The sequence below is a fragment of the Drosophila albomicans genome, chromosome X (assembly GCF_009650485.2).
Source record: "Drosophila albomicans strain 15112-1751.03 chromosome X, ASM965048v2, whole genome shotgun sequence".
Lineage (NCBI taxonomy): Eukaryota > Metazoa > Arthropoda > Insecta > Diptera > Drosophilidae > Drosophila > Drosophila albomicans.
In genome coordinates, this window is record NC_047627.2 from 28,902,440 (window position 1) to 28,927,745 (window position 25,306).

General features: G+C 37.2%; 1 protein-coding gene across 2 annotated transcripts in view; it reads right to left on the reverse strand.

Annotated features, from left to right (window-relative positions):
* Positions 1 to 1,830: 1,830 nt before the first annotated feature.
* Positions 1,831 to 25,306, reverse strand: part of LOC117569896 (integrin alpha-PS1) — a 68,881-nt gene continuing 45,405 nt past the window's right edge. Inside the window, exons 2-9 of one of the 2 annotated variants that reach the window (XM_034251241.2) lie at positions 13,552 to 13,679; positions 12,600 to 12,623; positions 7,459 to 7,559; positions 7,256 to 7,389; positions 4,929 to 6,310; positions 4,672 to 4,814; positions 3,528 to 4,604; positions 1,831 to 3,461 (exon numbers count right to left, since the gene is read on the reverse strand). In XM_034251241.2, the coding sequence (XP_034107132.1) occupies positions 3,219 to 3,461; positions 3,528 to 4,604; positions 4,672 to 4,814; positions 4,929 to 6,310; positions 7,256 to 7,389; positions 7,459 to 7,559; positions 12,600 to 12,623; positions 13,552 to 13,679 (3,232 nt within the window). In that variant the 3' untranslated portion in view covers positions 1,831 to 3,218. The remainder of the gene's footprint in view (positions 3,462 to 3,527; positions 4,605 to 4,671; positions 4,815 to 4,928; positions 6,311 to 7,255; positions 7,390 to 7,458; positions 7,560 to 12,599; positions 12,624 to 13,551; positions 13,680 to 25,306) is intronic. The other variant, XM_052008695.1, reaches the window with a different exon arrangement.

Genomic DNA, 25,306 nt, shown 5'->3' on the forward strand with positions numbered 1-25,306 from the left:
TTTATCGACTATCGATAAACAATCGAGCTTTCTTCTTCGTCTTGCGTATGCCAGTTTCTTTATTTTTATACTTTTTATTTGCGTTTAAAGTTTAAACTATTGCATTAAACACACACGCATTATACACACAAAACACACATACATATACATACATCCCCATATATATATACATATATATACACGCATATATATTTAAATACTATGTACAAAAGAGAAAACAACAAAAACAACGAAAAAGACAAATGTAATTGAACAAGATTCGTATAAAAAAAAAAACAAAAATACATACATTTTTAACTGTACTATGAATTTTGTTGAATGAATGATAAAAAAAAAACAAACAGTTATGCTTCCATTAAACACTAATTTATGTGTGCGTATTTTTATATAGTTAATTTACAAATTTAATTATCAATGTGAAGAAACAAAAATTTAGTTTATGCCGAATTTTAAGTTGATTAGCAATTAAATAAAAACGTTACAAAAATAAATAAAATAAAAAAAAAACAGCTCACGTTTTTCGTCTCAACATTTCAAATTTCAGCGAATTGGTCTTTCAATTGGTTTCAAAATTTGAAAATGGCGCGCTAAGAACACTGCATAAATTTGTCAGTTTTTGTTGCATACTTTGAGGGGGCGCCAACGAAAGGCCGATAGATGGCGTTTTTTTCGCTGTTGATAGATGGCGCTTTCTGGCTGTCGATACATTGCGTTTTCTGGCTGTTGATAGATGGCGCTTTCTGCAGTTGTTTGGCTGCCGATAGATAGAGGGCGCCACTCAACCAGAAAGTGTGTTCGCTTGCTGCTGATTTCTGTTCGCCTGGTATTTCACCTGCTGATTGGGCACTTTTTGGCGTTCGCAGCGACATCGAGTTGACGAGTTGTTGTTGTAATTACGGGAGGCGTAATTCGGAAATTCCACGATAGCTAGGACGATCGGAATGTCCTTCGGCCAATTGATAGCTCACATTTATAGACACCATTTGGCATCTAGCTCACCGAAATACGTTAGGAATTTAGCGTTTGAATTTAGCGCCAAACAAATTTTAATTTTCATTGCATACTTTGAGGGTGCAAAGAGGGTATTTTTCAGAAAACATGCTATATCTCGGTCATATCCTGCCACATTTTCAACGGACACGTATTGCTAGGCTCGTAGGGACCTCCTCCATCGAATGGCATCATAAAAGTATGGGATTATCTAAGGATCCAAAAGTTTTAATTTTTCAGCCAAAGGAAACAGACCGAAAAGATAAATTCCAGGATAACTCGAGAACCCCAAGGGCGATTGGAATGAAATTTGGCAGGATAATAACGCTTGCCATTATGCATAGTTTGACATACGATTCGCAAGGATCAGACAGGATATGACTGAGATATACGCTATTTTCTGCCTACAAAAAGTTCTTTTATCTCGACTCCTGTAAGGACATTCGTTGGTTTTGGGATGTCCATCGATTTGCATTCATAAAAGCTATCCTTGTAGCAAAGGACATCACGAACGCTCTTTAAATGACCAAGATAGAGCGGACTTTCGGAAATTTTGGCATTTTTTCTATACTTACCCCCTTAGAAATATTTCAGGTACAGTTTTTTGTAATATACCTAAAATCTTTGAAAGCAAATCGAGAGTCCTTCCTGTTTTAATTACTAAAAAGTCTATCCTTTCGGTATCCCTAAGGATAATGGGCAAAAAAGTCCGTGCAACTTTGTTGTTTACAAAAAATTAAAAATAAATGTATTTTAATGGAAAAGGAATTATAATTATTAAATTATGAAAGCTATTTACAACTGCTTAAATTAGCTAATACAAAACTAAGATTATTTACAGCTAAAATGTAAAAAGGACATATACGGATAAGAGAAATATGATGAAATGACTTACGTTAATCGCAACAGTAAATATCTAAAAGACACATTTTCGTTTTAAATTTCAACATTTTTCATATTTTCTTTGTTTTTTTTTGTATATTATAAGTTAAAGATTAAAATTAGAAAAAAAATTAGATAGAATCGAAGCATTGCACTATATACTTGTATATTTGTTGGATATCTCTATTTATAGTTATTATTATAAGGTATTAGGTGAAAGATGTGTTAATACTTTCCGTTCGAATTTGGAGTTATTTGAAAATCCCTATTGCCTCATTTTCGATAGAATGATTTCGAATATAACTGTAAGAATATATATACGAATATATATATTCGTTAGTGGCAGTGAAGTACTATTTAAAATTGTGTAAGCTTCGAGCGTTTCTAAACTTAATTACGCGTAATTTAAATTACAAATAGAATTACAGTTAATATAAGTTTACATATTAAATAATTCGGAATCAAGCTCGTTAAAACACACACACACACACTTTCGACATGTACATATACATCATATTATAGTATAGATCTCGTCTTGTGATTTACATAAATAACAAAAATATGATACAAAACTGAGGGCTCGCTTTTCTCTAAAAAAAAAAAATAGATGACACAACTTGGTAAAGATTTCAATTCATATGTACATTGTTTTTTTTGGCATTTCCAAATGTTTAAAAAAAAAAAGAAAAGGGGAGAAAGGTATTCGAAATGCGTCTGTCTCGCTCACACTGCGGCAGTGCAAGTGAGAGGGCAACACACACAATTCTCCCAATTCGGAGTTCGAGTTGGTCCTCCACTTGCGATTGTGTGATTTTGTTTGCAATGAGATGACTTTTGGTCGTAGCCCCTCAATAAATAAAATCTAGGTACATAAAACTAGGTGTTTAAGAGTTAAACGGACGATGTTGTCAGCGGTTCTAGTTAGCTGATATATATATGAATAGGCGATCAGTATTAGGGACGCCCATCGATATGTCCAACTTAAGTAAACATGAATGGCACATTGAAAGTCCCACAACCAGAAACTGTGTCTGCTCCAGCTCGAGGTGCTGCTGTTGCTCTTCCTCCTCTCCTCACATGTGTCCCCACCAGGCGGCGCTGGCTTGATAATAGCCATCGTTGCCCCAGCTGATGATGCTCAGTGGCGGCGGCGGCGGCGTCAAATCGCGCACATCGAAATCCAGTTCATCTTCATCCTGGCTGCTGTTGTTATTGTTGTTGTGGCGATGCTGATGATGTTGATGACGCCGATAATCATGTGGCTGCTGATGGAGCAACAGCAGTTGCCGGAGCCTGTTGCGCTTCCTGCTGCGTCGCACCAAATCCCAGCCGACGGTACCCTCTTGTTAGAAAACATTGTGGCTGCTCTTTGCCGCCAAGAAGGGTTTCTCCTCGTTCATCTTCTCCAAATTGCCACTGAGCGTGGGATCCGTGGGACGTTTGCGCTTGAAGAAGCCGCATTTCCACATCGCGTACGTGAAGAGAGCGAGCAGCACAAGTCCTCCGAGCACGGCCAACACAATGATCCATAGCGGCGTGTATGTTTCCCGCTGTTGATCGAGCAACTCCGGATAGGCGCGTGTCTCCACCTACAAAAAAAGGAAGAGAAGAAGGAGTGTAAGGATTGACTTTATATTAGGTACTACAAAACTTACCAGTATCTTGTCGTTGGTCTCTAGCTGCTCGACGCCAAAGTCGGCGGGTATCTTGACATTCGCCGTGGACATGATGCGCACGAGATCGACACGAGGATATTCCGCAACCAGCGTCGAGTTCCACAGTCGCACATTGAGTATGACCTGTGCCTCTGTCTTAGCGGGCATGTCATAGAACTCACACTGTATCTTGATGCAGTGCGCCGTCAGTTTGTCGCAATTGAGCTCCACAATCTGTTGTTTCTTGCCCTTCACGCTGCCTGCCTCACGACCGTCCATGAAGCGCTCAAGTCTCACCACGCTTCCGATTGTGCCGCGACGCAAGCGATTGGCTCGTGCCGTCTCCTGGTTAGTCTTCTTTTGCTCGCTCCAGTGCTGTTGACTCGTCACCGACTCGTGCGTGTGAGTCTGCGATTTATTCAGACGCATCTGATGTGCCGTCGGCTGTTGGCGATGCTGTGGCCACTTCATCAGCGAGGCGGGTGCACTTAGATACGAAGCACTGCGCAAATTGTCCGACGTCTTCGAGGCCAACTTCAGGGGATTCACATACTCGGGAGCCACTGTACAGGCGCCCTGACCGGTCTCAATGATGGGCGCCTTCTCCAAATACTGCAGATATTTGTCCTTCGTGCCACCTTGCAACTCCAGCCCGTCGCCACGATCGAGCGTCAATGGCAGATAGATGTCCAGCTGCACTTTGGGCGCCGCCGAAGGGCCCTCGTTGAAGATGGAGTACGTGTGGACGAGCGGTGAACCGACATGATCCAGTTCCATGGGTGAATCCTGCAGCTTGGAGGCGCCACTGTAGAAGCTCTGTTCGGGATTTACCCAACCACGCAATGTCATCTCCGCACGTCGCACCACCTTGAGTACGAGCTGACGCTCGGGCAGCTCTTTGCCCACCAGCTTCGAGGTGGTGTTGGCAAAGATGTGGAACACAATGTTCTTCTCCTCACGCTTCAGGCTATTTGGATCGAAGCGTATGGTCACCGATGTGGTTGTGCCACGCAACATCGGATTGCCCAAGCTGCATGCCACAAGCGTTGTATTAAAGCTGTTGCAAGTGGCATTTGTCTAAATGGAGAATGAGAGATTGGGGGTGAGATTAAAGTACACCTTCGGGGACAATCGAATGACTTACCGGTTTCTTGGTGGCAATGTAGGAGACACTCGCCTGATGCTCGATGAATAGTTGTGCCTCGTAAGCCGAGTCCGCAAAATTGCTCACGTCCACCGTGACTTCCAGTTCCGTCTTGTTGCCCAGTATGAAATCATATTTGCCATCTGTAAAAGAAGTTATGTTTAATGGGAAATTCCTTTCTCTCTTGAATAGCTCTAAGACTGTCCTTCAGGATTTCTTTTTCTACGCTGCCTATCTACTCAGTTATTCGTACTCACCCTCAGCCTGCAGATTAGGATCCGCACGCAGTCGCAGATCGCTCTCGCAGAGATCATCATCGCCACAGTCCTTCTGGAATGTGGCCTCGAACTCAATGTACGCCTGCGTCTGATCCAGTATGGGATTAAGTCGGGTCAACGGCGAGCTCGCCAGCTCTTGTTCCTCCAGCTTATAGTCAAGACGAAAGCGTATGGGCGTCTGAATGTCCCGAGTGTTGGCCTTGATGTAACCGGTGACCATTTGACACTCCAGCCTGCCATCGGTGCGCACGGGAACGGAACGATTCATCACATTGCTGCGCTTGTTGTCGCGATCGAAGAAGACACGCGAGAATTTCTTGTGATGCTCAAAGGTTTCCGCCTCCACGGTGTACGTCAGATTGATCCTTGTGCTCACCTGCTCGTGAGGATCAATGCTGCAGCATGCCTCGAATGTGAAGCACGTCAGATTCGTGGAGACATCGTTGCGACAACCAGCACGATTCGGATCAATGTTGCGCATCTCCACGCTCCGATACGTTGTCTGTATGTTGATGATGGGACGGGCGAGGAGGACAACAGCCGCAGGCGGTGCACCGACAAGTAAATCCATGTACGAGTTACCATCGAGATCCGTGTTGCCGGCCAACGAGATGCCAAAATTCTTGATCGGTTGCGGCAAATTGCGGCCCAGCTCCGAGGCCAGAATGCGCTGGGATGGCTTCTCGTTGAGACCGGTGCGCGAGCCCAAATAAATGGAGACGACGCCATTGCCTTCGTATGGTGAACCGATTGCAATATCCTCGCAGCCATCCTTGTTCAGATCCCCGATGTTTGCGAGCGCATAGCCAAAGCGACTCTCAAGCGCTCCGGTTAGCTTCAGTGTGGGTTTCTGTGGTAGACTGTTGCCGCCGTTCTGGAACACGTAGACAGCGCCGCCTTCGGTTTTCGAGAAGTAGAACGGAGCGGCAACCAAGAGATCGGGCTGGTGATCACCATTGATATCCGCTGTGATCAGTTCATAGCCAAAACTCGAGCCAAACTGCTCGCCATCGATGATCATGTGCACGGGAATGGGATTTGTGGTCGTCTTATCGAAGATTACCACCTGACCATGGCCATTAGAGCGAGGTGCACCCGATGCATAGGACATATTCTCGCTGAAGTAGCGTCCGCCTGTCACAGCCATGCCTAGATAGCTGTACTTGTCCACCGGAGAGCTGGCGTCCTGATGCTCACTGTAGTACACGAACTTGTCTCGCGTCAGATAGTCGCCACCGACTTCCGTCACAAAGATGGCGCCGCGCCACGTGAAAGGTCCCGGGGAGCCCATGACCAAGGAATTGTCATCGAGTAGGGCTCCCGATGTGCCCGCCTGACAGAAACCGTAGTCCTCGTGTTGCCTGCAACGTAATTTTGACATTAACGAATGAGTCCAGGGTCAGTTAAAGGCAGGCAAGATAATGTGGAAGCGTGTGGAATGGGGAAAGGACAATGGAGGAACGGGACACACACGCGATGCCAGCGCAATGAAAAATTGCATGTCCAAGTCCATGTCTACGGATGCCGCAGTCCGAGTGCTTTTTCTGTTCTGTTATTGTTTGTCCTGTTTTCTGGCCCACACACACTCACGTCATCCCACTGGAAGGTCTTTGTTTTCGGTGAGCGCTTTTTGGGTGCGGTGCGACCCTATTTACCCCGTCATCCTCTCCCACACACACACTCACTCACTCACTCACCGTTTCCCTTTCCTCCTTCAATGACTGCTGACATTTAAATAAATTAAAATTTCACTTTATGACATGCGTTCGTTGCCTGCAACGACAACGACAACGACGACGACGACGTCATCGCTGTCATACCTGACCCGCTACTCCAGGCACTGTCACATCGCTTTCCCTTTCTCTTTCTCTTTTGCCCTTTCTCCTCTCTCTCTTCCATAGCCTTCTCCTGCCATCACATTTGATAAAAACACACATGCTGCATGCTAATTGGCCTAAACTGAAGTTAGACACGCGTCATGTCCCAACCTACCCTAGGGAAAGTTATTGTTGTTTCCCCCCAATTTTCAAATACTTCACCTTGACACTTTTTCCCTTATTGCCTGATTTAGCATTTCTAATTGATTCATTCACGACATATTCCCTTTCGGTTCTACGCTTCCACCACATCATAATTTACAGCCCGATAACACTTTGTCGTCAGAGGCCATAATTTTTCCGAATCATAATTCAACCCCCTAATATACATACATATATTCGTAGACCCCAAAAGAAAAAGCATAACTCAATCGGAAAAGAACACTACAAAAATATTAATGGCATTCAAAGATAGCTATCGGAGCTTACCTAGTAACGGGGCGTCCTTTGCATGGCTCGTAGGAGTCTTCGAAGTTCAGCTGGTTGTCCAGCACATAGCAGAGACCTTGTCCATAGCGATTCTCATTCACAACTGTCACATATCGATGCGCACAGACGAGCACCTGCAAGTTATCGATCATCGATTATCGATATTATTTCATAAGTATGTTTGTGTATGTGATTGTTCTTACCTTTCCACCTAGACCTTGAGAACGCACTGTCACTCCCATCCATTGTCCCTCCTTGATCTCGTCGTCAGATGGTTCGATCAACTCATCATCTAATTCATAGGCTATAGATGGTGGCCAGTAGTGGATTGGTGAAAGAGAAAAGTGCAAAAAGTACGGAGTTGGTTTCTTGTTAGCAAACGGTGTGACTAAAGTTTATATGTGTATGTAATGTGCAGGTGTGTGTGTGTATGTGTGTTTGTGTGTGTCGCAACAGTGACAACATCATAATCATAATCATCATCATCAACAGCAACAACAACAACAACATCAATAACAACAATTGGTGATAATATGCATTTCAAAGTAAATATAAACAGTATGTAAATATGGTTTTTTGTAAAATTAATATGTACAATTAGATCAAAAATTACAACACTAACAAACCTGGCACAAAATTTACATTATTTACAGCGAGCAACACCGAAAGAGAATACAAAACTAAAGCAAATGTCGATTGCTCTTAACATCTGTTAATTAACAGCATCGTTCATCAGCTAACAGCGGCAGCTTCTGCTAACACCCAAGAAATTAATACAAAATATCATCCACAACAACAACAACAACAAAACATGCGACAAATATACCCTACACATTTTCAGCTGCATCAATACATACATACATATTGAATACCCTTTTATATCCAAGAAAATTTCATGCACATGTGAGACTGTAGTTCTCAGAAACTCTGGAGAAAGAGGGGGGCGGGGTCCCTGGCTGTCGCTCTACTTTTAGATGTTGTGGAGCACATGTGCACACATGTGGAGCATCGAAAATATAGAAAGAACAGGAACAGGAACCAGGCAAAAAAAAGCAGAAAGCAAAAGCAGCAACAAGTGCAACGAAAATGTTCGTTTAAACGATGCATGAAGAAAGTATTAAGCGAGCTCATGCAAATGATCGACTATCACTTACCCCACGCTAACACATTCACAAATATTCCATATCATGCTTTTCAATTTTAATATTTTTGCTATTAAATTGCACACATCTCATGGCCACGCGATTTGCTTAACTAAACGAAGCGTGGCGTTGCCACATTGTTAGACAAAGCTTGCACACAGAAAAAAAAACAATTGCGGCTTAGTTGAGTAATAATCGTTTAGCTGCAACAAATTAATTAACCGAAAGTGCTGCTAAATTGCTATTTTATGATTGCTCATACCCTGTATGCAAGTAATTTGCATGTAGCGTAGAAGAAAAAAAAATGGAAAGCGCTGGCAGCATCGCCGTCAACTTTTTGATAGAATGCAGACACACACGAACAGCAGCAGCAGCAGCATCAACTGACGTTGACGTTGGCGTCGCTGCTAGCGTTCAAGTTGTTGTTGTTATTGTCGTTTGCGCCTGCTTAGGCGGCGGCGGCTTTGCATGCATGAGAGACCGAGTGAGAGAAGAAGAGAGAGAGAGAGAGCGAGTGCACATGTGTGAAACGTAACGAAATTGATTTAAATGCATTTTAAAGCATCAAAGTGTTGAAATATGATAAATGTTTATTGCAGTGTGCCCGCAGCGCTTTAGAAAAAGCCCAAAGAGAGTGAGGAGTGAGCAGTGAGGAGTGAGGAGTGGAGGAGTAGATTGGCTGCCTTGAGTGAGAGGTGAGCTTTTATCACACACACACACACACACACACACACACACACACACACACACACACACACACACACACACACACACACACACACACACACACACACACACACACACACATCACGTGGGCTGATTCTGGCAGGCACGAGGCTGAGACGCGTTTTAAAACGCGCAAAGTGAAAGTCGCGCCTGCGGCCCACGCGTTTTTTTCACTCATTGCATTGCGCAGCTGCAGCTGCTTTGTGTGTGTGAGTGTGATTGTATGTGTTCACACGCTGTTTATACATATTATAATGCATGTATGTACATATGTATGTGTGGAGTGCGTCTCTTGTTGGCCAAGGCCCAATGAACTTTGCACTTTCTGCGACGCCTGTTTGACATTGAAAGAGCGGAGAGAGGGGTGAGTGGAGAGGGGGAGGCAAATGGAATGTGCGACAACAATTTGAGACGACACGCAGTCTTCGCAAGAATTTCTTCATGCCACACAAATTTGCGTTTTGCAGTCGAATGTTATTTTTATGCTTTTGCCACAGTTGTTTGGTGTTGTTGTTGTTGCTGTGCATTTTGTGAAATTTGTCACGTTCTGTGTTGCGACAAACTGTGGGGCGCCGTGGCAGTGGCAGTCATATGTATGTGTGTGTGTGTGTGTGTAGCAGCAACACGCTCTGATTGTCGCGTTACCAATAGCAAAGGCCGCAAATGACAAAAACAACAAACAACGAAAACAAAAAAAAAAAAAAACGGGCACACTCGCCGGGTTCGCAAACGTTTGGAATGCGACCAGCCCATAAAGCAGCGCAGTTGGTTTAGGCAGGGAGGGGAGTGACGGGGCGGGGCGGGGCGTTGACTGGGACACAGCTGTTGAAGCGAATTTACATCTCGACAACAGCAGCAGACTAGCTATGAGCAATGCTATAATTAATGCTAAATGAGTCGCCAAATGGAGAATGAGAATTCCCCTTTCACACCAGAGAGAGAAAGAGAGAGAGAGCGCAAGCGCAAGCTGCAGCTGCAGTCGACGTCGACGTCGCTGCTAACGACGCAAAAAAGTCAGCGTAGGAAATGCCCAACAACTGATAAAAGCAAAACTAACTAGCTACAAAAATGTTTAGCTAATTAGTTGAAACGAGTGAAAACACAAAAATTCCCCAATAACAAAAACGACGACAAACTAATGCAGGCTAATCTATTAATTTAACATGTTTTAGCAGCAGCAAATCTCTTAATTATGATCTAATAAGCCGCTTTTGACAACTGTGTGGCAACGCCATATCAAATTGAGTGGCAATGCTGCAAATCTTAAGCTTATCTCAATTGCGTTTATCGATTAAATTACTATTAAATTTTAACATGCAAATGGATAATGAAAGTGAATGAACTATTTAAAAATATCTATAATATTTCTGTAGTTTATTCAGAGGAAGTGAAATGAAATTCCCTAGTGATATTTTATTCCCAAATGTCTAACATTCCGAATTGCTCCCCAGCTATAGGCAATAAATGTCAAATGTTAAATGGAATTTGTCAACTATTTGAATAGTGAAAAAAAACAGTCATAAATTTTGGTTAAATTTTGACATACAAACAAGCTTGATTTAAGATTTAATTTAATTTAAAATGCAAATGGAAAATGAAAGCGAATGAACTATTCAAAAATTTCTATAATATTTCTGTAGTATATTCAGAGGAAGTAAAATGAAATTCCCTAGTGATATTTTATTCCCAAATGTCTAACATTCCGAATTGCTCCCCAGCTATAGGCAATAAATGTCAAATGTTAAATGGAATTTGTCAACTATTTGAATAGTGAAACAAGTAAGAAAGCTACAGTCGAGTGTACTCGACTGTGAGATACCCGCTACCCAAATTTAATAAAGCCAAAATATTGCGGTATCATTTTCAAAATATACCGAAAATACTAAAAATATACCAAATGATATGTTTGGTATATCGATATAGTACCGCATTCAAAATATACCATAGACGGCACAATATACCAGATTGCCAGCCAAAGCAACTAAGACCCCTAGTAAGTAGGCGTTTTTGTTCATACAAAAGTATTTATTTAATAACTTCCACAATTTTTATCTGATCGCAACCAAATTTTCAGGAATCATAACTACTATAGTAATTATTGTATAAACCAAAATTCGCAACTCTAGCTTTTACGCTTGTTATTCGATTTTTTTGATTTGCGGGGGCGGAAGTGGGCGTGGCAAAATTTGAAACAAACTTGATCTGCGTGCAAACATAACAAATGCTATCGAAAAAAATTATAGCTCTATCTCTCATAGTCTCTGAGATCTAGGTGTTCATCCGGACAGACACACAGACGGACATGGCTATATCGTCTCGGCTGTTGACGCTGATCAAGAATATATATACACTTTATATGGTCGGAGATGCCTCCTTCTACCTGTTACATACATTTCCTGTCGGCACAAAGTTATAATACCCTTCTACCCTATGGGTAGCGGGTATAAAAACAGTCATTCAAATAGCCGTTGCTCTTTTAAAAGTTAGGAGGAGGGTTATTAACATTAAATAACACAGTCTTTAGCTCTTAAGTGGGCTGCACCTTAGTGGAAAAGTCACTCGTCTCATTGTTGAACATTTTCACTACAAAATGTCAGTTACAAATTCAGTTTTTTTTTTGTCGTCTTTACAGGTCAATGGCAAACAAGTTATTAGTAAAGAGACAGAGAAAAAGAAAAGACAAAGTCAAAATAGCAAAACTCAAAACTGAAATTCCAAAGAGGCTCTTAACCTTCATTCAGAACAAGATTGCGATTCTAAACGGTCGCAAAGAAGAAGAATGCCAGGCGATGATTTTAGACAATGATCTAGTTAATTACAAAGTCGAAGTCGAAGTCGAAGTTGAAGTTGAACTTGAAGTTAAAGTCAAAGTCAATGTCGAGTGAGAAGCGTGTCAACTTAAGAATTAAGTAATTAGTTAAGATACGTTAAAAAAAGATACGATATTAATATGCTAGTAGTTAAACATACTTGTAGATACAATAAATATATATATATATATATGTATATTAAAATTAAAGCTAAAGAGTGAAAGAAAGAGAGAGAGATATTATTTACATATGTGTGAGCAGTGCTGCATTTTGTATTTGCGCATGCATTTTATAACAAAATGGCGATCAAAGAGCCATGCGATATATGTACATAAATATGTATGTTTTTGGCCATTTATCGATAACAGTTATCGTTTAGTTATGTACAAATTGTGAGAGTGAGTATTTATTTATAATGTGCCGGGTGCATTTAAACAAGAGATTAGCCAATTTCATTCGTTCGCGTGGTGAATTGTTATCGATAGTACAAAACTATCGAATGCAGTGGGTTAAATCGTATAGCGTATATTTTGTTTTTGTGAGATTTTCAAGCGCGAATGCAAATCATAATAATCATAATACTAGTAAGTTGTTTATTTAAAAATGAAATGCTCAAATTGTGTATTAGGCAAAAACAACAACAAATAAAGCACCCATATCACTTACTGTCCTTATAAGATCCGTTAAATGCTAAATGATAAATTCGTTTTTTTGATGTTTTTTAATTTGTTTGTCGTTTCGAAAATAGTTGGTCAATAATTTTGTTTCGTTTTTTTTTTTTTTGATTTTTTGGTAGGGAAGATAAATAAGTTTTCCATATGCGCACCGATTATATAAATATATTATATGTAAATATATATATTGTTTTGTTTTGGAGGGGGTTTTTTGCGTAAAGAAGAGAACGAAAACAAAAATAAAGAAAAAAGATAAAAAATTATAAAAAACAATTGATCAATTGTGTTTAGCATAAATATATGCTAAATATTCAATATATCTATACAATAATAATAGTTGTGTATGCATATATGTAATAATAAGATAAACTATAGTAAGAATTACTAGAAGGAAGGAAAAGATATTTTTAGTCACAGTTCTCTTTGTACAGCAATATTTTTTATATACAATCGAATACTAACGCAATAGAATGAGGAAAATTATCAATTTTTCTTTTCGGTTTTTGAAAAATTATAAGACTACAAATTCAATTCTATATATTTTTAAGTATCTTAGATAAAATTATTATTTATTAGGTTAGTCACAAATCAAAAGCTGTCTTAGACTTTAAGTTAGCTTCGTTTAAAGTAAAATTTCTATTAATTTTTGTTTTATAACTGATTTTAAATAAAAAAATAATAACTATCACCTTGAAGAGTTTAATGATTATTAACTAGGTTTAAAGAGTTTCCTTCCTTTGGTTTCTATTTATGGTTTATGTTGTGTAAGAACTTTAGTAAAGCACACTTAAAAGATGGCAACATTTTAATCATTAAATTAAGACTAGAAATTAATTAAATTAAATACCATTTAATTATATACGTAGTGCTAAATACTTAAAGTCTCTCTCTATTTTATCATAATTTAGTTGGAACTTGTAAATACTTTTGATATTTGTACTTACATCGTCGACCATCGGTTATGACCTGTTCGCAATCGTAAAATTCCGTCGATATGGGACATCTGTATAAAGCTCCCGATTGATTCGTTTTTGGCTGTAAATTTCGATCCAAGGGTGCGCCTACAAGCAACCTGAAAAGAGCAGATGAAAAGCAATAAATTAGAGATGCGCAATTGAATAACTTTTTATACTAAAAGTTAAAATGTTTTACTGAACATGTTTTAAAGCTTTTCTAATGCACTTTACAGCTTTTTCAGCAGCTTCGAAAGAAAGCTTAAGCTGTTGTTCTTCCCAACACTAAAAAAATCTAGCCTATTTGTTTGTTTTATTTTAAGATTTTTTTCCCTGGTTCAAATTTAAGATTTTTCCATTCTTGAAATAAGATTATAATCATGAATTTCAAGATTCGTTCTTGATTTAAGAATAAACCTTGGTTCAATTTTGATATACAAACAATCTTGATGTATTTTATTCATGATTTTAATAAGTTCTTTCTTTTTATGAAATAACAGCCTAATAAATTCATTAATTTAAGAGCAAAGTTGAACCAATTACTAAATATACTATATGATATTAAAGTTGCTGCTTACAGCTTTCTTCGTTAAAGTTCATTGTGCTTCATGTGCTTTCAAAAGCTCCCACAAAAGCGCTTTATGATCGCACCGATCGTGCAATGTTTCGATCATGAAATACTTGTATAGCTACTGAAATTATTATAGTGAATGGTCTGTCTTGGATTTTGTGCTGTTGTTTCGATTCTCAGGTGCTGAAAAGTCATGAGGCTGGCAAATTGTGTTTGGCATGAAAAGCTAATTACCAACTGCTGCAATTTGGCCTGCAATTTGCTGCAGGGCATTTCGGGACAGCAAATGGAGGACTAAAGGAGTGAGGAGGGGAGAAGGGAGGGATCGGCATTACACGCGATTCGATTAGGCATGGCTGGCAATCAAATGGATTGCGAATTTCGATTTGGATTTCTGTAGGTGGCAGTTCAATGCACCTCGCGATTCTGTTTCTTTCTCTTTTGTCTTGGGCTTGCCAAAAACAAAATTACTTGAGGAAGTGTGAGAGAGAGAGAGAGACAGACAGCTGGTTGCAAGTTGGCTGTAACTGGGCGCGTCAACACGTTAAGAGATGTGGCTAATGCGAATGGGCTTCACCCACGTTGCACAGTGTTAACATGCAACTTCATTATCCTCAACAGCAGCAGTTGTAAGTTTATGGTCGCCATTAAGTGTGGCACCTACACGTTGCAACACATTGCAATGTTTACTGCCCCATCCAGCAGCAGCAGCAGCTGCAACAACAACTGTTGAGGGCAGGTCCACTCTGTCGTTTTGCTCTGTTGTCGCCTCTCAATTGACACTTGGCCGCCGCGCATTGCTCAACACTGGCCTTTTCTTTAGTTTCTTTTTTTACGACCTGCCTGCAAGTGCTGGCCATTAAAGTGTTTTCACCAAAACGGTTTTCCAATGAGCTTTGACCAATTGCCGAAAGCAGCAAAGTCAGAGAGCAAAGTGAGTTGTGAGTGGCAACAAAAGAATGAGAATAACTCTGAGAATACTAGATCTGAACCTTCTCCAAAAACTACAGAAAGAAAAGAACTAGAAGTTCCTAAACTGAACTTGAGCAGAAGGAACTCTAATGAGTTCTGTCCTCTATGTTGTATAGATAGATAATATAATAAATGTTATAAATGACTATTATAATAATAATAAATGTAATAGAGGAATGAAATACTAAGAACACAAAGAACTAGTTCCAAAATGTTGCTCTTAAATGGAACTTGAGCAAAGTGAATAATAAGAAAACTAATAAAAGACAATAAAAATTATAAATCTCAATAAATATTATACTAAAATGAATATAGGAAAGTAACACCAAGAACACAAAGAACTAGTTCCAAAATGTTGCTCTTAAATGGAACTTGAGCAAAGTGAATAACAAGAAAACTAATAAAAGAAAATAACAATTATAAATCTCAATAAATATTATACTAAAATGAATTTATAAAAGTAAAACCAAGAACACATAGAACTAGTTCCAAGATAAAGCTCAACAAATGGAATTCCAACCAACTATTTAAATCGAAATACAGAAAATTCGAAAATCAGAAATAAAGATATAGAGAGAGAAAACCTATAAAGCATTTAAAGTCAGGAGCTGTAAACGATGAATATTTTGAAATCCAAAAACTACAGAAGGAAAAGAACTCGAAGTTCTTAAACTGAACCCTATTGAACATAGAATATAGATATAATAGTTACTATATTACAGAAGATATTAAAATACACTTTATAAATGACTATTATAATTAATGTAACGCAAGAATGAAAAAGTAAGAACACAAAAGAACTAGTTCCAAAATGTAATAAAAGAAATTAAAGTCAAGAAAACATAGAACTAGTTCCAAACAAAGCTCAGCACATGGAATTCAAAGAAAACTATTCAAATCAAAATATTATAAGAAATTGAATATCATAAATAAAGACAGAATGAAAAGACCCAGAACTAGTTCCAAACACTAAACTGCTCATAATGCTTTCAACGTAAGACTTTTCTTCAAAAATTCCATCGAAAGAGTTAGCTTTCAAATCCCCTTAAGTCTGTTGCACATCATCAGCTTTATGGAGCAATCATGGTGAATTTAATAACTTTGGAATATCTCAATGCACACCCACTGAACCATCAATAAAATCGCAGATCTCAGAACTGGTTCACAGAGACAGAGAGAGAGAGAGAGGGAGAGGGAGAATAAGACTGAGACTGATTCCCCCTCGTGTTGCTTGCTTGTTTGGTCATCTCGTTTGTTGCCACTTATTGTTGACACTCTGCCGCATTCCCAACTTCCATCTTCCGTCTCCCTTCTCCGTCTTCCAGCTGCTGCTGCTGTTGCATTGCCTAATCACAGACTTCCAGTCGTTTTATTGCCCCCTCGTGTCACGTTCATGTAAATCTCGCTCAGTTATTTGCTTTGCCTGCCCCCAAAAGTTGCCCTGATCTGACTTGACTTCAGCTTCAACTTCAACTTCGACTAGACCTGACTCGACTCGACTCGACTCGACTCGACTAGACTTGACTTGGCCAAAGCCTCATCGCGTTTGGTTCGCTGCTCATTTAGCATGTTTAGTTTCTTGTCAACTTGCAAGATTTGGTAATGAAATAAAGAGCAGAGCACAAATAACTTGACGAAGGAAATCAATATGTGAAGCTGATGAATTTTAAATACTCTACACAGTTGGGGAAGTTAAGAACAATTGGAAATATCTTCGTAACTCAAAGAAAAATTGTTTATTATAAAGAATACTAACAACTTCAAGAAAAGTAAAAGAAATATTTATAAAATGAAATATTTAAAATTATGAAATTTTTTCAAGTTTTTTAAATTTTAATTCGATTTAAATTTTATAAATTGTATTATTTCTTTAAAAAGAATTTTTAATTTTCAAGCATTTTAAATACTCTACATATCTGGGAAAGTTAAGAACTTCGTTTTATAGAACAATTTAAAATACAGTTTTTTATCATAAGGAATATTTAAGTTATAAAAAGCAGATACGTTTTTTTAGTTTAAAGAGTTTCTTCAAGTTTTTCTAATGTTAAGAACAATAATACTAATTTTTAGATTGTAGTTTCCAAGAATTGTATTATAAGAAATACTTTAATTGTGAAAAGCAGATAAACTCTTTTCGAGGTAATAGACTTTCTTCAAGCTTTTCTAATGTTAAGAACAATAATACTAATTTTTAGATTGTAACATTTCCCCAACAAAATTTTGTAATTTCCAAAATATACAAATAAAATTTTTGATTATACATTTCTTTGCCCAAGTCTTTTTAATCTTAAGGAATACAAAAAATATATGTAATGTTCAATTCTTGCTAATCTTAAAGAATATAGAAAATTATTGCATACTTTCATGACAAGTCGCTTCATTTTTTGTTAATCTTAAGGAATACAAAAAATATATGTAATGTCCAATTCTTTCTAATCTTAAAGGAATACCAAAAATATATGTAAATATGGCGCACTTTCATGACAAAATTCAAGAACTTTCGGTTCAAGTTAGTGCATAGAGCATAGAGTCAGTAGTGAGGGTAAGAAAAAATGTTTGTCGAACATAAATCTGGTCATAGAGCGCCGCTGGGCCATAAATCTTGAGGCATTGCATCGAGTGGAGCCAGCGACAGTCAATGGGGAGGGAGGAGGGAAGTAGAAGGGGAAGGGGAAGTGGTTGAAGTTGAAGCAGACGAAGGCAGCAAGTCCATAAAAACAGTTTTAATGATCTCAGAGAGCGTTTGGAATTTTGTTGGTTAACCGAAATTCTGAACTCGAAGCGAGTCCATCGATGGATTGAGAGACTAGCTAGGGACGATTTTATGCCACTTGCCACTTGCCACTTGGCACTTGCCGCTTGCCACTTAGTTTATCAATTAGCGGATAGAGACTAGAAGAGGAAGAAAGTCGAGTGTTGCAGAGCACAAATCAATTATCGTTTGGATATGAAATGATTGGACCGATCTCGATCCACTTGCAACTTGAATGCAATTAAATGCTTATGAATGCTTCAGATGTTTGAATGCACTCACACACACTCACAAAGCACTCACTCTAGAGAGCTTAGAAAATGCATTTAATTAAATTGAAGCATTAATTGCCGCGCGTGTCATTTCAATTGCCACGAGAAAGCAACCACAAAAAATCCACTGAGGAACACTGAGGAACCCCCCTCAATCCCTCAATCCCAGTCCCTGAGAACCCCTGAGAACCCTTTCAAGTGGGCTGTCGGTCAGGGCAATCAAGTGAAAGCGGAGCAGAGCAAAAGTGACTCGCTTCCCACTCACAGCTCTTCTCAGTTCTCTCTCTCTCTCTATCTCTCTCTATGCCTCTCTCTCTCAGCGGGTCGCCCGCAGCTATAGAAACTTGATTGCTTGACATGCAGCCAAGTGCTTTTTTTTTATTTTCTTGAATTATATTTGTAATCAAATATTGAATTGAATGCAAAAAAACCCGACAGAAGACAGAAGAGCATAACGACGACAATTGGGGGAAAATTCAATTCAATAACTAACGCATAATTCAATTGCAATGCACGACGACGATAAACTGCCTTAATTACAATTATTCTATAAACAGAACTCTTTGAACTCTGAGATCGAACTTGGCCATGAATTGAAGAATTAAAATAAATAAATAAATAAATAAAGAAAAGAAAGAACAAAACTTGAACTGAGATGATAGTTAAAATCTAATTAAGAAAAGTTTTTTTTAATTTTTCCTTATAGAAAAAATGTACTAAACTTTGTCTCTCAGAAGAAACACATAAAGTTGAGTTGCTTAAATTTCAGAAGAGTTCAATAAATATTATTAATATTATTGGATATAGAATCTATTTTATAAAGACAATGAAGAAAGGTTTTAGCAAATCAATGGTACAACAAAACTTGAACTAAGATGAAAGTTAAAATTTATTAAAAACATTTTGTTTAACATTTTGATATTAATGAACAAAATGGACTAAACTTTGTGTATAAGAAGGAAATAAGTAAAGTTAAGAGTGGCTTAAATGACAGAACTCTTTAAACTTAGAAGAATTATATAATTATTATTATAATAATAATATTTATAACAGGTGAAAAAGTATTTTAAGTTTTGACAAAACATTGTCTCTTAAGAGGAACAAGTAAAGTCAAGAGTTGCTTAACTTTCAGAGCCCAAGAATTAAATGAATATTATTATTAATATTTATAACACGTTGATACTTATATAGAACCTATTTTATAAAGACAATCATGACAAAGTATTTTAAGTTTTGACTAAACTTTGTCTCTTTGAAGAAACCAGTAAAGTTAAGAGTTGGTTGAATTCCAGAAATATTAAGGAAAATAAATGGTTTAAAGGGTTATGTATTGTAGACTTCCAATAAAGACTATTTTCTTACGAAATACTACGTTTTAAAGTATTATAATAGTTGAGACTTTTGCTTATTAAAAAAGAAATCAAAACTCTATATTATTTCTAGTATCAATGCTGCTCAAATTATTGTAAACGGAAACTGTTTGAAAGTTAGAAAGAACTCGTGTCTCATCTTAAGAAATATTGCGTGCAGAATGAAACGTGATCAGATTGCAGATTTAGCGACTAAACCAAACTAAACTCAATACTCGTACTAACAAGCTGCTCTTTGATTTATCAACTCAGATGTTCGATGTTGTTAGTGAGAAATGGTTCAAGTCTTATCTGGATTGATTTCAAAGTGTGAATCAGTCGAAACTAGTTTCGTAAATCGATGGAAAATGCGACAGGAAGCATTTATCTTACACTTCATTCTTCTACCAATAAGTTTCGATGTCTTTGGAGTCAGTTTGCTTCAACTTCTTCTCCCCACTTCCCCACTTTGTCTGGCTTTAACCAACCCTGATCCCAGCTGTGTTTGTTTTCTTGTTCCTCTGCTGCTCAGCATCATCGTCATAATAGCACTTTTCTCATATTTTGTTTTTGGTTCTTTTTAGATATATATGTATATTTTGGAGTCTTTTGGCTGGTCTCTTATTTGTATGCCTTATTAGTCATCATTATCACAAGTGTTTTCAAGCACCCAGCACTAAGAACCCCGAACCCCCTTGAATCCCCTTGATGTTCTCTGCCTGTTCTCTACACGAGAGTGAATTGCGCTAAGTGATGCAGCATGACCCTTCTGACTTCTCCCCCCACAAAAATACAGCAAACACCAGACACCAGGCAAAAGACTTCTTCACAATATTTATTATCATTTGTCTGCTGACTTTTTCCTCCTTCCATCTCCTTCCTCCTCCCGCAACATGCCACAAGAATTTCATTTAATTTTCATGTCTTTCGCTGCTCTTTATTTGCGACAGTTTCTCGTTTGTTCCCCTTCCTTACTTTTTTTTTTTTGGGGGATTATAAATATTTATGCTTGGATTGGAGACAACAACAAGAACAAGAACGCTGACAGCAATTTGCTCCATCTTTAGTCTTCTGGCAACTTCCCATTTGATCAGCATGAGAATGCATAACGAATATCGGAAATACTTGATGAGTGAGAAACGAACAGAAACTCACACACAATTCATATTTCAGCTAGTGCTAGAGTTGACTCAGGTGGCGCCGAACCGAACCAAACCGAAATGAAATCACGCCAAGTCTAAAGTCTATATGCATAAGAAACGACAGTGCATGCAAACATTTGTGACCCGCACCCAACAAAGAACGAAGAATACTAAAAAAAGAACATGACATATTTTGCTCTTAGTTTGCGCTTCAAAACTTTTTACATCAAACCGGAACTAGGTTTCGGTCGTGGAAATGACTCATGTACTCATAGTATAAGTAATTATTTCGTTTTTAAATATGAACTAATCTCAGAGAACACATATAATTCTTAGGAAATTTGTGAGACATAATTTCAATTATAACTCAATTATATATGATACTATAAGAAAGAACTTTAAACAGTACAGAAAAGATGATCTTGAAAGAGATCGAAAAATTCAATAGCCAAATTTATTCAAAATAAAATATATTTAAATCAAAGAAAAAATCAGTGCCGAAAATGTCGCCCTAATTATCATAGATTTTATATTAAAGTTAAATACATATATGAAAACCAAAATAAAATTGAAAATTTTTAGATTACAATTTGAATTCTAACTAAATTATATTATATTTCATGCTATTGATAATCTCTATAATCACTATAGAAAAGCTGATGGAATTTCTTGAAAAAATTGAAAAATGCAATACCCAAAACACAACCAAAATAAAATATATCGAGATCAAAGTAATATGCCAAAGAGAAATCGAAAATTTTCAAGTCACAATATAATGGTAACTAAATTATTATTAATGCTATTAGAAACCACTTTAAACACTAAAGAAAAGCTGATGGAATTTCTTAGAAAATCTTAAAAATTCAATACCCAAAAGTCGAACTAATTTTCTTAAAAAGATTTTATAGCAAAATAAAATATAATCAAAGTAAAAAGCCAAAGCGAAATGGTAAATTTGTAAGTCACAATTGAAATTGTAACTAAATTATATTTTATGGTATATTGGAACTCACTTTAAACATTATAGAATAGCTAATGGAATATCTTGGAAAAACACAAAAATCAATACCCAAAAGTCGCCCTAATTTTCAATAATTTACATTATATTAAAATCAAGGAAAAATGCCAAAGTGAAATGGAAATTTGTGAGTCACAATATAATTGTAACTAAATTAAATTCGATGCTATAGGAAGCCGATGAAATATCTTGAAAAAAATCAAAATACAATATTCAAAATTTTCAATAATGGATTTGATATCAAAATAAATCTCAAGTAGAAATTCATTAGAACGAAATGCAATTTGCACAAGTGCCGGAAATAGTTGAAGAAATTTTCTGAGAGAAGAGCAAAAAGCACTTGATGCTTATTCAGCTTATTCATAGACTATGAAAAGTGGCCTTATAATTGTGTACAGCACTGTTGTGTGCTTTCTTATCAATTGGTTGCACAGTTAACTGGAACACTGTTGGCACTCTCGATTGTGGCCACGGGCCAATCGGAATTAGTCACGTTCGTAATTGCGGATTGTGTCGAGACTTGTTTTCAGCTATTGTTTTTCTCTTGTTTCTTGCATCCTCCTGAGGTAAATGCATCATCAGAAACAGCAGGAAATTTGCTCAATTCCATAGAATAGAGAGACGAGGTTCACGCGTGATTGTTGAACGTTAAATAGTAGAAGGACATGGAATACTTCCTGCTGACAGGATACGCCTGGCAGCCAGCAGCCAGCAGCTGAGTTCGTTTGCAGCCGGCACAAATTGAAGATGAAGTTATCTGAATTCTGTCTACCTGAAGCGGAAGGCGGCTTGTTACCTGTCAGATCGAACGCGTCGATAGGCAATGTGCGGTGTCGTTTACCTTCAGCTGCCAGTTGCATAGTTCACAAGTCCTGCCTCTGTCTCTGTCTCGCTCTCTTTCTCTCTATCTCTATCTCTCTTTATTTGTATCTCACTTGAAAATCAAATTACAACAAAAGACTGTAAACAACATTCCAATGCGGCTAATTCAATTTGCGCATTAGCACAGACAAAAAGACGGACGGACGGACGGACAGACGGACGGACAGACAGACGGACGTACGGCAATGCCCCCAAAAACGATGACAACAAATCTCTGTAGCTGAATGCGAGGATTTTGAATGCGTGTATTTGAATACGCTGGACATCGATTGACACCCCAAAGTGCTCAATGTCAAAGTCGCGCTTTAAAATCTGCGCTACAAAATAAGCAGACATAGACGACTTGAAGATATAATTGGCTCAATAAAATGTACAGAAGATTATAGAATATGTAAATATGTCAGACGACAGAACATATAATTGGTTCATTATCTAAAAAGGAGAATATATGCCAGCAAAATGCAAACAGGAATGTAAAATATGAAAATATATCAGACGACTTTCACATATCAAAAAGCAGGCTGGAATATGAGATATAAAAATATATCAGACGACTTAAAGATATATTGATTCAGTATCAAAAACGAGAAAATATATGATATAAAAAAAAGTAAAAAGAGGGCTAACCAAAAAGAAAGAAATAAGTATTAAAGCGTAAAGTATAAAATATTTGAAAAATCTTTAGCAATTCAACTTGAAATTGACAAAATGCCTAAAATTAAATAATTATAATAATTAGGTATCTCTTAAAGATGATAACTGGCATACTTTATAAGCATATTATGAAAAGTAATTCGGCATGTTGAGTATTTAATAAAGTTAACAAGTAGAAAGCTAGAAGTCGACCATTGTGAATAAAAGCAAACAAAAAGCAGTACTAATTTTAAAATATACCTAATTATAATACCTAAAAGATACTAAAAATATACCAAATATTAAAAACACACCATAGATAGAGCAATATACTAAAAATAGACCAAAGACTATATATGGTATATTGAGTCCACATTTAAAATATACTATAGAGTGCAAAATATACCAAGATTTACTGACAGACTAACTAAGACCTTTATTAAGTAGATGTTTTTGACTATACAAAAGTATATCTTAAATAAATTCTACAATTTTATATGATCGCAAATTTTCAGGAATCATAAAAACTATAGTTATTATTGTGTGTACCAAAAACATTTCCTGAAAACAGAAAGTTATAATACCTTTGTACCCTAAGGGTAGAATGGAAATGTAAGAAATTGTCTAAATATTTAATTACAGGCTAAGCTATACAGCTTGACTGTACAAATTCTTCGAAAACTTGCGTAATACTAAATTTGTTCCCCCATTTCATAAGAGCACGCAGCGTATGTGTTAGGCCAAAGAGACCGAACTCAACGAGACAAAGCGTACAACAATGTTGACATTAAATCCAAAGAGATTTGTCAAAAATTTGTCTCGCGTACAGTAATTCAATAAATTGTAAATGTTTAGTTTTTTTTTTTTTTTTTTGGGGGCACAACTTAAAATTCAAGACAGGCAGCAAATGCGCATAATTTGATGGGATTTTTTCTTCTTTTCGTTGCGATGTATTTTTTTCGGTTAAGTCATTCAAGTGTATGACATCGTCAGCTAGGATCGAGGGGGAGTGGGGGGGTCTAAGAGGGTGTCTGAGGTCGGGAATGCCGGCCAAGGTGTTAACGCATCATGTCTATAAAAAGACACTTGGCCCACACCCAAAACCAAATGATATCATAGTTATGCCAAAAAGGGCTTTCGAGAGTTTGTTTTTTTCCATGCATTTAGCGCATTTTTCACAACATTTTCATTATGAACTTTTTTTTTCTTTCGTTGTTTTTTGTAGCTTAGTGAGGAGGAGAAAAAGATTTGATGTTTTCATTTTGGCGTTGGCCAAATGCGCGTCCAGCACGCGTTTCCGGCTAAATTGGATAGAGAACAACAACAACAACAATTACAACAGCAACAGCTAAGCTTCTTCGACAAGCAGACACATTATGTGTCCATTAACTTGGGCAAAAAAAAAAAACGGCGGCAAGAGAAAAATCAAATAAGCGTATGCAAGCCGGCAAGCAGGCAACACAGGGCACATACCCATTGTATACCAAATAAAATACTAAATAAATACTATTTATGCTTTGCTTGCTTTTATATGAGGGAATTCTGTCAGTATTTAGAATATAGTATAATAATATACTATTTAAAATACTACTGTATACTATTTATACCATATTTATGCTATTACCCAAAACTTTCCTACAAACTTTTGAGGCTAGCATAGCTTTAATTTTCATAAAGTCAATATACTATTTAAATTACTATTACATAATATTTATTAGTATTTATGCTTAGCTCAAAAGTTTTTTTTTTACAAACTTTTTGCATAACTTTTAGTTGTCATAAGGATTTCTGTTCATATTTGCAGAATGTATAACGTCGAACATAGTATAATATAGTATAATAATATACCATTTATCATACTATTGTATATTATTTATACTATATTTATGTTATTGCCCAAAACTCTCCTACAAATTTTTGCGGTTAAAGTTAATCAGTTGAAATTTGCAGAATATATTGGAAAAATATAATATACTATTTAATAATAATAGTATAATATTTATACCATATTTATGCTAATTCCAAAATGTGACTGCTGGGGTCCACATGAAAGTCTAATTTATAGAATTTATAGAAATGCAAGTTTATAGCAAACATTTCGAACAAATCAAAATCGATAAACAATCGCAAGTTGGTCAAGCAAATCCGTTTCTAT